The 12,427-nt window shown below is 36.4% G+C and overlaps 1 protein-coding gene across 1 annotated transcript; it reads left to right on the forward strand.

Annotated features, from left to right (window-relative positions):
• Window positions 1-9,799: 9,799 nt before the first annotated feature.
• On the forward strand, window positions 9,800-10,623 carry LOC137716972 (uncharacterized). Its single transcript, XM_088699253.1, has one exon. It carries the CDS (start codon window positions 10,064-10,066, stop codon window positions 10,424-10,426), a length of 363 nt encoding a protein of 120 aa, XP_088555379.1. The 5' UTR covers window positions 9,800-10,063; the 3' UTR covers window positions 10,427-10,623.
• The last annotated feature ends 1,804 nt before the right edge of the window (window positions 10,624-12,427 follow it).

A 12,427-nucleotide genomic window follows, 5' to 3' on the forward strand; every position in this document is an offset into this window, starting at 1 on the left:
TTCCTAGATTTTGAATTAATGTAGGAACATAATGGTTACACGATCTATATAGTGGTGGTAGTATTTTAATTAATTTGTGGAGAGATTTTTCAATGTGATCAGAACACGGGAGGGTACACTATGTGTCACTATACAAATAATGGGATATGTGTATTAAAAAGTTAATAACTTAAAAAATAAAATTTCCTACCACTTATATAAAAACACGTGATGCACCGTCCGTATTTTCATCATAACGAAAATTTTCTCTAATTTGTGGGAAGTGAGGAAAAAAGTGGCTTTTGCTTTTTCTTCTTCTGCTCTTCAGATGTTTGAATTTTGTTGCCGGGTATGAATTCCGTTGTGCAACGGTTGGGTTGACTGGGATGATTACAAATGGTGGCTACTTCATCATGCTTCTCCAGCTTCTTGAATGCATGTTGCAGCCAACTTTTTTGTATGATTTTAAGGGGATGTTATCCACCTTTTCAGTTGGACTTTTTTCCTTCACATTTTGCAATGTTATAGTCGGAGTCATATATTTTTTATGTTATTCATTAATTTTCATAGTATTTAATTTATAAAATTAATCTACATATTTAGTCTCTTTAACTGTACCCTTTATTGAATAATGTTTCGATGAATAAAAGGATTCAAATTTAGTTGATTTTTGCATAAGTGGTCTTCAAGGACAAATAAAACGTTTTGAATTATCGCGCAACGTATGGGATAAGAAGAAGAACATTTAATTAATTTCTTGTTACACTTAGATGGGCACGCCGAATTAGTCTGGGGTCCAATTGGTCGGCCCATTAAAACCCAATTTTTTTTCTTCTAGCTTTACGCTTTTAAATAAAAGGAACACAAGGCTTGCCACCGACCCTCTCCCCAGCCTGATGGTTGAGTGCGCTTGCATGAAACATCATGGTCTTGGTTCGACGGTTGGTGCTCTGCTGCTATAAACCTAAACAGCAACAACCCTAAACAACAAGCAAATTATGCTCCAAATGAGGTATTCTTAAATACCTCTGTTTTTATTTTTAGTCACTCAGTACTATGATACAGTAGTCTTCTTTTTTATTTGTAAGTAAGAAGTTTTAAGTTCGATTTTTTTAAAGACAAAATTGAACTACATATGGCAAAACCATTGTAAGACTTAGTTCACTACTCCATCCCTTTTAGTTTAGATACCATCATTTGTTTAAAAAAAATAAACACTACGCTTCCTAGGTGAATTATCTCAGGGTTTAGTTTTTGGTATGTTCGGCTCATAAAGTTTGTTTGCAATTTGTATTATTCAAGAGTCAAAATTGAGTAAACTCTACGATCTGTATTTGAGCCGAGTTTCAACACCTAGGTATTCATCTCGACTCAACTCATTTATGTAAATCTCATTTTTTTGGAAATCACACCATCGATACATTGTAACCAACAACTCAACCGTGTGTAACTATGGTGAAGGAAACTTTCTCATCCTAGTTTTAGAACAAATGTGAAATTTGACGCCCTACACTTCGACAAAAAAAGAAAAGAAAAACAAACTAATCTAAATTCACAAAAAAATTGAATACAATCAAGAAAATTGCCATTGCCACTTGAATTACCAAAAACAAAATCCAATTGCAAGAATCCCCATATCAAACAAGTCATGATCATGAACACTACTGACACTAACAAGGATCGTCGCCAAATATGATTTTGCAAATAGATCCATAAAAGTTCCAAGCCTAACTACAATTCCACCACCCAATGAGAGATTTCTTGGGGATATTTCACATAACTAGTTGGGCTCTAACGTGATGAGAATATAAATCAGTTAGTCAGAAACTTTTAACGAAGTCGGCCACAATCTTCTTGATAACACCTCCTCTAGGCTGCACAGGTGCTCTGCCCCCGCCTCCGTTTGCCGGGGCCTGGTGGGATGTACCTCCGCCGTTGGGTTCACTCATCTTCACAGCTTAGTTTTGGACGGAATTAGCCAGTCCCAATAGGAGACATGAACCAACAAACCCAAGAAAAATAATTTGGATGGTGCTATTTTATTATCCCACTCTAAATAATAAACATGCCAAAAAACTGACAAAATAACACGTCCTGGGCTAGCTGAATAATATTTCATCTTTTATCATGTTTTGTTGTAATCATATACGTAGATATTACAAAGTGGGCACTTGCATAATTTTACTGTGGAACAACCCATCTGCTTCACTCAAAATTTTGGTACACATCTTAGTGCAAATTCTACAACTATTGATTCTCTTTCTCTTAACAATTAATTATCTAATTCACTAACGATATCGTTCTACTAAAACACAAAAACAAAAACAAAAACAAAATTCTGCCCACACAAAGCAAGGTTTTGATTGGGATATTTTATACAATTTAATAATATTTTTTTTCACTTATAAATAATAATAAAAACTATTCGTTCTATAACAAATGAGCTCGATCCCACGTCGATTATGTTTGAACTTTACACCAATTTTACAATTTGTTTAAAGGGTATCTTAATCCAACAATAAAAACAGTTTTAAATTAGTTTAAAGAATACCTTATTCTAAATTTTTCTTTTTAACTTGATGTATCCATTAGCTCTCCTAGTTTGGATTATGACGTCGTTGTAAAAAATAACAAAAAAAAAAAAGGGCTTATTCGGACAAGGTGATGTTATTCGTTAAATCATAGAGATGGGAATAGGATCCTCTCCGGATCCTTTTTATAGGGATCCAGATGATCAATCAATCATGTCCGTTCATCGTACATTGTGTAATTAAAAATCATTTTAAATTTTAAATTTAAAACTAAATATAAATAGTATCTAATGAAAACTAACCGTATGTACAATGAATAGATACGATTCATTAATTTCCGAATCCCCATAAAGAGGATCGAGAGAAGATCCTTGTCCATAGAGATGGCTTACAACTGTAGCATGATCCTGCACACACGAACTCAATCTTCAGGCAGTGGCGTTACTCTGCTTACGTCAGCACCGCAGAAAAAAATCTGAGGCCTAGTACTTCTTGTCTACATACGACTTGTGCACGAAGCTAAGGGAATCTAAGGCCCAAAGAAACCAAACTCACAACAAATAAGCTTGGGCAAGTAACAAAATCAAAAGGAGTATTTAAACAATCGAAGCCCAATGGCAGGCCCAAAATCAAGAGCGACCCGTTTGTGTACGAAATTATGAATCCGATCAGTTCAAACTGAAAATCTTAATAAACCGAGTTGATTTAAATCGATCATTTGGGTCGGTTACGATTTGGCGCAATCAACATAACCGGTTCGGATTGTAGTTTAAGTCCTAAACCACTCCTCACTCACGATTGTCGGGTTTTAATAAAAGGTAATGCTATCCATACACATCGAGTTTTGAGACTCCATATCCCAGATCAGGGAATATAGATTTCCCAAGGGCATTTATATGTGTTTTGTCTTTTATACTAGTAGTTAGGATTTGGACTATTTGGTAATGGATTGAATGCTTGAGCCTTATAGTTGTGTGGATTAGGCTTGTGTAATATAGCTTAATATAATTAATATTAATTAATCAAGACAAGGGCCTTATGCCTTGGGAATCAGAGTTCATTAGTTATAATTTCGGATTAAGTTTTTAATTAACATATTAATTAAAAACTGTTTTGATTAAGAGACACAATTTTTAGAAAGAGTTGTGCACTCTCAAACACGTTCAACAGGTATTTGATAAGGTATGAAACAACCTATATATTTGTAATCTCAGTTTCCAACGGACCCAGAGAGTAAACACACAAAACAATTCGCCATAATTCTATAATCCAGTGCCGGTTATAGAATTAAATAGTTGTATTCTGGTCGAACAGATGTCGTAGAACCATAAACATAAGAATAAGACAGAAATACTGTTTGAAGGACTTAGGTTTTGCGCTAGCCTTTATCTGTGATTCAATCAAGTTAGTATCATTTTAATTCCTATAATTATTTTCTTTATTTCATTTTGTATTGCAAGTATTTTTCATTAATAAAGAATCAGTATTTATGTTATTTTTATTTATTTTCTGAATTGTTTTCTAATAATTTTTATTTCTCAAACATTCATCTTAATTTTTGAATTATCGGATCGAATAAATTGAAAAATATCAAACGATATAAATTAACAAAAAAATATGTAGAAAGTAAAAATAGTTGGAATAGCACCACCGATTTCGAAAATATCAAGTAGTTGCTGGACCAGATTGTGTCATGATTAGCAGCTCATGACATCATTTGAGTTATTCTTATTTCATGGGGGGAATTACATCAACTGACAGAATTTTATATCGCAAGGAGCATCATGGACCGTTGATCTTGTGACTTCAAACGCTCAATGGGGATTGAGAATTGGCTCTGGTATTTGTCATGATCAGTCCCTATCCCATAATATAGATGTTCACTGAGAATCTGAGGGTTTGAATTAATTTGAAAATGCAAGTTGGTCTAAATTTTGGAGAGCAGGATTTTCTTTCCTTTTTTTTTTTTTCCTTTCTTTTCTTTTCTTTTTATTTAAACGGTCACGGTTAAGTTACGTCAATATTTTATATTATATTTTTATAGAAAAAGAAAGACAAAATAGAGAATGTGAGAGAAGATGATGGAAAGAGGATGAGAGAGAATTCTAGTCCAAATTTTAGGGTTTCTACCGTCCTTTTCCTTGAGTTTTTTCTTTACGGGACGTAAAATAGGTATCCGAACTTGTTACAAGCAAGTTATTATTTAACATATTATAGAATTATTATGATTGTTTAAAAGTGCTTTTAAAATGATAGAAAACACTTTTGGTGAAAGTGTTTTTTAAACCAATCATTAGTAAAAATTCAAGTGGATCATAGAAAAACACTTTAAGTGCTTCTTGTAAGAAGCATTAGATAAGTTCAATATTTTTAAATACACTTCCAAACGAGCTCTTATATAATCACGAGTTGGTAAACATCACTTGAAAACATTTTTTTACATTACAATGTCATATGAACCCAATATACATATGTGTGTGTGTGTGTGTGTGTATGTTTATAAATGAATAATTGTTATAAACTTCTCTTTTAGATGTGATTGTGTAAATCCTAGGTTAGATTTTATTCTAGTTATTTTTTCCTATCTAGACATGTATTTCTTGGAGGAGATTGATTTCTTCTCTCTCTTATTACTATAAATAAAGGCACTACGTAGGGAGAATAACGCACGTTCCTCTACATAACCCTAGAAATATATCTCTCTCTATTTTCTCTCTTTGTGTAGCCAGCCCCCTTCCATTTTCAGATAAAATAGGCCACAACACGTTATCAGCACACTCCTACCGCTGCGCTTAAGAATCTAACGTGGAAGCTTTCTACATCAAACCAGTTAATCAATATCATCATGCAATCAGGTTCTTCCAAAACAACGATTTTTATCTCAATATTTTTGCAGCTCTGATAACATGAACATTCATCATAATGCATAACCCAACTTTACGTTTTTCGAATCTTAAATTCTACATAAATTGTGTATGCATTATATCCATAATTGTTGAATTATGTGAATTTGATATTTTCCATGAATTGCATCCTATATCTGGTCATGCATTAAATTAAATTATATGAATATGCATTGAATTAATATTGAAAAAAAAATTATAAAGGATTTTGTTTAGGGTTTCGTTGAAACCCATCCATGTCGATAGGCTACCCCAGTTTTTCCCACGAGCAAAGAACCCAACCCTGGAGCCATGACTCCAAGCCCAAAACCTAGACCCGACGCCCAGACGGCGTCGCGCACCTTGAAATCGTCGGCCAGTATGGCCTGGAACCATGCCCAGCCATCTCCACCTACTTTTCTTATGACCTGAAGTCATCCCCGACGAAGTTCTTATTTGAAATTCAATTTTTTTTTTCTTTGAAATTAAAATCGAAAATTTCTAAGGTTTTACAACGTTGAGAGTTTTTCACTCTCCGTTCGATTTTATGAGTTGCCGTTGAACCCATGGCCTTCCCCGTGATTTTTGCATCACAACATGACAACCTGAAGTGGTGGCGACAGTCTCCCTCTCCAGCAAATTCACCCAACTCACGTTAGGGTGTCTGGATTAAAGCAAACCCAAGCCCACTTGGGATTGGCCTGTTTCTTGGCAAGTATCAACCTTTTTGGGCTTTGACATTTTCCTTGGCCCGCATCACAGAGCCCAATTGGGCCTCTGTTGGACTCAGCCCACGACACTAGCCCATGTTTTTGGTGTCCCCCATGTCTCCGCTACAGTGGAACACAGCCTACGCTGTTGTTGTGCACCCCCTGCATTGCGATACACCAGGTCCCAACTTCGTTGGCGCATTTGTACCCACCGTACCTAATCAGCACCCTGTATAAGCTTATACTTTGGGCCCAACCTTCTTGTAGCTCATTTTCTGCATTGGGCCTGCTGCCCAAATTTATTCACCCGTTTGTGGATGTGATTACTTTTCGCTACCTTATCAAAGCTCATCTTGTTGCATAAGGCTTCTCACAACGTCCCGGGATTGACTATAACGAAACTTATTCACCCGTTTGTGGATGTGATTACTTTTCGCTACCTTATCAATTTGGTAGTTTCCGAAAACTGAGTATGCAGCTAATAAACGTAGTAACTGCGTATCTCTATGGGGATCTTGATACAAAAATTTATATGAAAGGTTTTGAATGACTTACATTGATTGGATCAAATATTTCCAAACCCCAGAACACTCTCTCAATTCGGCTGAGGCATTCACTTTACGGTTTGAAGCAATCCGGAAGAATGTGGTATAACCGTCTGGATGAGTATTTGACCAGTCAGGGATATGCAAACAACGAATTATACCCTTGTGTGTTCATTAAGAAGTCACATTCTGATTTTGCGATTGTTGCAGTATATGTCGATGACATGAACCTTATCAGAACTTATAAAGAGCTCGAGAGAACTGTTGCGCACCTAAAGTCAGAATTTGAGATGAAAGATCTAGGGAAGATTCGATACTGTCTCGGTCTCGAGATAGAGCACCGTTCAGATGAACTCTTAGTACATCAAACGAACTACACCCAGAAGGTGTTGCGCCGGTTTAATGAAGATAAAGCAAAGCCTTCGAGTACTCATATGGTTGTTCAATTGCTAGATGCAAAATGAGATCCTTTCCATCCAAATAAGGATGATGAAGAGATTTGGAGCCTGAAGTTCCTTATCTGAATGCGATAGGCGCTTTATTGTACTTAGCTCAATCCACTAGACCTGACATCTCCTTCGCTTCGCTGTTAATCTTTTGGCATAATACAGTAATGCACAAACACACAAACATTGGATTGGTGTTAAAGACATTTTCCGCTACCTTAAAGGTACTACGGACCTGGGCTTGTTCTATCCCTATGAATCCTCAAGTAATGCTGCACCCCCTTATCTCAAGTCGATTCTCGCCTTGTTGGTTATACCAACGCATGATACTTATCTGATCCGCACAAAGCGCACTCTCAAACGGGTTATGCCTTTACTGTTGGAGACACCGCAATCTCTTAGAGGTTAACTAAACAGACCTTAATTGCCACTTCGTCTAACCATGCTAAAATTTTAGCCTTACATGAAGCAACTCGAGAATGTTTTTGGTTAAGAGCAGTTGTGGGCCATATTCGAAGCTCCTGCAATCTTTACCTCATTGTTAATGTCCCAACGATGATCTATGAAGACAACGCAGCTTGCATCGAACAGCTCAAGAATGGTTACATCATAGAAGACAACACCAAGTATATTGTGCTGAAGTTCTTCTTCTCACATCAACAACAAGAGCATTAGAAAATTGAAGTCACGCAAATTAGTTTACAAGACAATATGGCCGACCTCTTCACCAAATCATTATCAAATGCGACGTTTCAGAAGCTTGTTCAAGGAATTGGTATACATAAACTTTCTGAGTTGTAACATTGCGAGTTCTCTTTGGAATTGTGTCAAACTCAGGGGGAGTATCCTAAATATACTTGCTTGATCTTAATGTACTCTTTTTCCCTACGATTAGGAGCATTTTTCCCACTAGGTTTCCACTACCTAACTAGGTTTTAACGAGGCACCCACCTTAGGTTGATCATATCCCTGATGATGTCTTGTAGACGTTTCATTTGACTTTGCATTTCTCATGCACTTTTCCTTAGACTATGGGTTTTGTCCCTACTTGAGTTTTTACCATAGCCATAGGGTTTTTTGTGAGACTTACTTCCTTATGCAAGTTCCTACCCTATTGAGAATAACGTGTTCCCATAATCAGTGTCGACGAGTTGACTTCCTCAACCTCTACATGATGCCGAATCTAATTGAGTATTTACACACTTAAGGGGGAATGTTATAAACTTCTTGTTTAGGTGTGATTGTATAAATCCTAGATTAGATTTGATTCTAGTTATTTTTTCCTATATGGACTTGTATTCCTTGGAGGAGAAGGATTTCTTCTCTCTTATTACTATAAATAAAGGCACTGCGTAGGGGGAAATACACTTTCCTTTACACAATCCTACAAACACATGTCTCTTTATTTTCTCTCTCTATGCCTTCGGCCCCCTTCCCTTGTCAGATAAAATAGGCCACAACAATAATCTCTATGTTGAAAGGGTTTTCAACTTTGAAATTCTAAAGATTGTTAGCATGATTTCTTCATACGGTGACAGAAAATGAGCTGAAAAGGCACAATGATGTTTTTCCGAAGTGCTTCTCTTGGAAAGTGTTTTTACGCTTCCAAGATTCCAACTTTTCCGGTTACTTTTTACTTTGCTTTTGTCCTGTTTTCCCCCTTCGGTTCCTCTAATTGAAAAATGACTGATTCTTTGTGCCCCTAATTTTTATTTTTAAACACCTTATTTCTTTGGACATTCACGATTATATACAATATATCAAAAACAGAAAATCTCAGTACTATCAAAATTGATGGAAAAAGGGTTGGAGTCTCTTACGGATGCTTGGGGTTCAAATTTTCGAGGGATTTGTGGGAATTCTCATGTTGCCGAGGATAGTTATGCTGCTTAGTTAACACAATTGTACTACAATCTAATCGTATTTTTATTCACTTCTAAAGTTATCTTCAGCCAAAGATTACAAGCCACATTTAGCACTAAATTTGACAAAAGCAATCTCTAATCAACGGGCTAAAAGGAATCAGGGTAAAAGAAATGACAAGAAGATATTGGAACATCAATTTAGAAAATATGATGGAAGTAGGAGTTAAGGATCAAAGCTAAGTTTGGCCTCAACGCAGTCAGTAGTCTCAGAGAGCACTAAATTTGGCCCAGAAGTAACAAAATATGAAGGCAAATAAAACATAGCCAAGGGCTGGATTTAGCCCTATATGACTGGAGATGGCCTAAATGAGAGATCTTAAGTTTAAATATTGGAAATTACGATTTCGCAACTAATATATTCTTCCATCCCTTTAGTGTAATATATTGTTGTATAAAAAAAAAAACACAAGTGTGATTCACCACATCTCTCTCTATAAGACAGTTGTTATCGAAGTTTCCCTTATCTCTGCTAGAGAATTTGCGTAAAGAATCTATGCCATGTCATCCATGAGAACTCTCACAAACATAGAATCATCAATATTTACTATGGAACCTGAACCACGTCACCTATGATAAATTCTCACAAACACAAGATCCCCGATATTTTGGTGCTACGTAACGCTACATTGATTTCACTAGATACGCAAACTGTTCTAATTAGACAACCTTACCAAAAATTTCTTCTCTCAAAAGGGGTAAAATAAAAAATCAATTGATGAGAATGTTCACGATATCTAAATGCTTCAACAGAATCTTTTAAGTTTACAATCTCTCTCTTCAGTGAGTCCACACTCTCTCTCTATAGGAGAATAAACTCTACTTCTGGCCTATTCTTCCAAACAAGTGAATAAATCCACCCTCCCAAGAACCAAATTCCAAAAAGGAAACCATGCATAACCCACCATAGGCCACAAAACCCTAAACCTATTCTGATTTCTTGAGCAACTCACAAAAAAGCTTCAGACTTTTGCAGCATTTGGGGAGCATTTCAAGGCACAAAGGAGAAGAAAACCCAGCATTTCCCTCATCTGGGTCAGCCTGAAAAATGTCAAGGCCATTGGATCAGACCCAGCAATCTCCACCAGACTTTGTGCTGCAGCAAAACACCAACAGTTCCCACACACCTCATGGCTCCATTGGAGCAGCTGTTGCTGTTCTTGTGGTGGTTGCGCTTTTGGGTCTGGTTGCTGCTGTGATTGGAAGGCTCTGCTCTGGGATGAGTATTTTGGGGTACGGACATTACGATTTGGAGAGCTGGGCAGAAGCGAAATGTTCATCCTGCATTGATGGAAGAATCAGCACTCAGATTCCAAGGCCTATTGTGTCTGCCACTTCCACTCCAACTGCAAACCCAGCACAAACCCAGCAAGAATCTGAGGTTCAACCCCCACAAACTGCAAATGTTTGATTTCTGGCTATTGGGTTTTGGATTTGGTTTTAGTAACAACTTTCCTATTATTTGCATTTTTAAAATTTTTAATCTTTGATGTTCTTCTGTTCTATGTTGTTGGGTACATTGTTAGCACAGGGAAGGCGTACATTTTGTGATGTTGGTGTCATTGATTCTGGGAGGATGGAAATGAATTTGGGAGACTTCTTATTGAATTTTTGAATTGCCTCTCTAACTTTGTTTAGTTGAAAAGGAAAAGGAGTTAAATTCAGCTAAGCTACATACATTACCAATCAGGCATTTTTGTGATGATCACTAAAACATGTCAAACTGTGATCAAATCATTTAACAAAAAAAGTAATTGTAGGTCGGATTTGCTCCATCCTACGCCCATTACTTCAATCTCGTTCCTCGCAGTTTAGATTAGTAATTTTTTTTGAAGTGGCAAATCCTGTAGAACTGGTTGTACTTTTGTCTGCAACTAAACTGAAAGCAAAGAAACAAATTTACCACCACTTGATATTCTGGAGATTTAACATTACTTCTGGAAGTTGTAAACTACCACCAGCTATGAGAATTAAAGCAAGTGTGGACCCTAAGTATTCATTCCTTTCCTGGGTTGGAAACGATGGGTTCTGGGACTTTTAAGCTTGTTATAGTATGTGGGATTTTTGAATTTCTAGCCATTTCCCACCAATTCAGTCAACGATAGTATCCAGCTGCTCTGCTAGCTGCTGAAGTTATTGTGATCAGTAAGACACAATGACCACTTTTGAAAATGTAGCATTAGTTTACAAGATAGGTCTCCTCTGCAAACCCCAATGGTGCGCATCATATGCGTTGGTGTGAGTGGGCGGGTTGACAAGAGCAATACAGCTAGTCGACCAGTCACTCATACTTACACTTAACGGTCATCATTAGGGTTTGGAGAAAGAATTTTTGGATGGTTGAGATTTTAAAAATGTGGACAATACTTGTATTTACCACTCGACCCACTCAAACTTGCACCTGATGCGTTATGTTAGGGTCCTAGAGGGAGAAAAGTTTCAGTTAGTTTATATTTTAAGAATATGGAATTGGATGGTACTTTTGTCTACTCGTGTTTGTCATGGGTGCACCTATTGTTGACCTAGTTATGATTAATATATTTTATTCGTGCAAAAGTCATATTTAGTTTCTTTTATTATTAATAAGATATCATTCCTGCACAATTTGAATTAAATTGGAGACTGTTTAGTGATTTTTATATAACACAAATCGATCTTTTGGTAACGAGTAATATCATCAAGATGAACTGTTTCATTTATTTGATGTATATGGATGATTAACAAACAAATTTATGATTTCTGTCTAGCTTAGTTGATAATTAAAATAATGCGCGATTTTGATTCGTCATTTGGACAAGAGCTTCTCTCGTGTCACTAACTTAACATGTGGAAATCGTCCATTAGAGATGTAATGGAATTTCTAAACACATTACAAGTGATTATTTGACAATAAACCATTGAAATTAAGACCTTGTTGAACAAGAGAATCCGTCTATATTTACGGTTAAAATGTTGACCTTGTACCCTCGTCTCTAAACAAACCCACGGTCCCACACCTACTCTCCGTTGCCGTAGCTGACCTCTGAACTGTTAATGCGCCACTAATCATTGCAATTACATGAAATTCTTGCTCTTAATGGATAATTACCAAATTTACGACGACCAAATCACTTGTCAACCAATCAGTTTTACTCTTTTACCCCTCCAGTTTACTGGTCGTGTTGTCACACAATCAACTAATGAGTAAAGTTATGCTGTAATACGAAGGTTGGCAATTCAGTAATTACCGAATGAGAAAAGGGTTTTGAAATTCAGCTTCTGGAAAATCTGAAAACTGTGAAAATGTTGAATTAATTGAATCAAAAGCCTCAAATTTTTACCAACCAAAGAGAAACAGGCAAATCTAATCACCTTTGATTTCCTATATAAACCCCATAACCCTCTCATGTTTTCTCATCACCTTCTCACACAT

The sequence above is a fragment of the Pyrus communis genome, chromosome 8 (assembly GCF_041283825.1).
Source record: "Pyrus communis isolate YQ-2024b chromosome 8, ASM4128382v1, whole genome shotgun sequence".
Taxonomy (NCBI): Eukaryota; Viridiplantae; Streptophyta; class Magnoliopsida; order Rosales; family Rosaceae; genus Pyrus; species Pyrus communis.

What these genes read in the sequence shown, in the direction of transcription:
- LOC137716972 (XM_088699253.1), top strand. Translation starts at nt 10,064, where the DNA reads ATGTCAAGGCCATTGGATCAGACCCAGCAATCTCCACCAGACTTTGTG.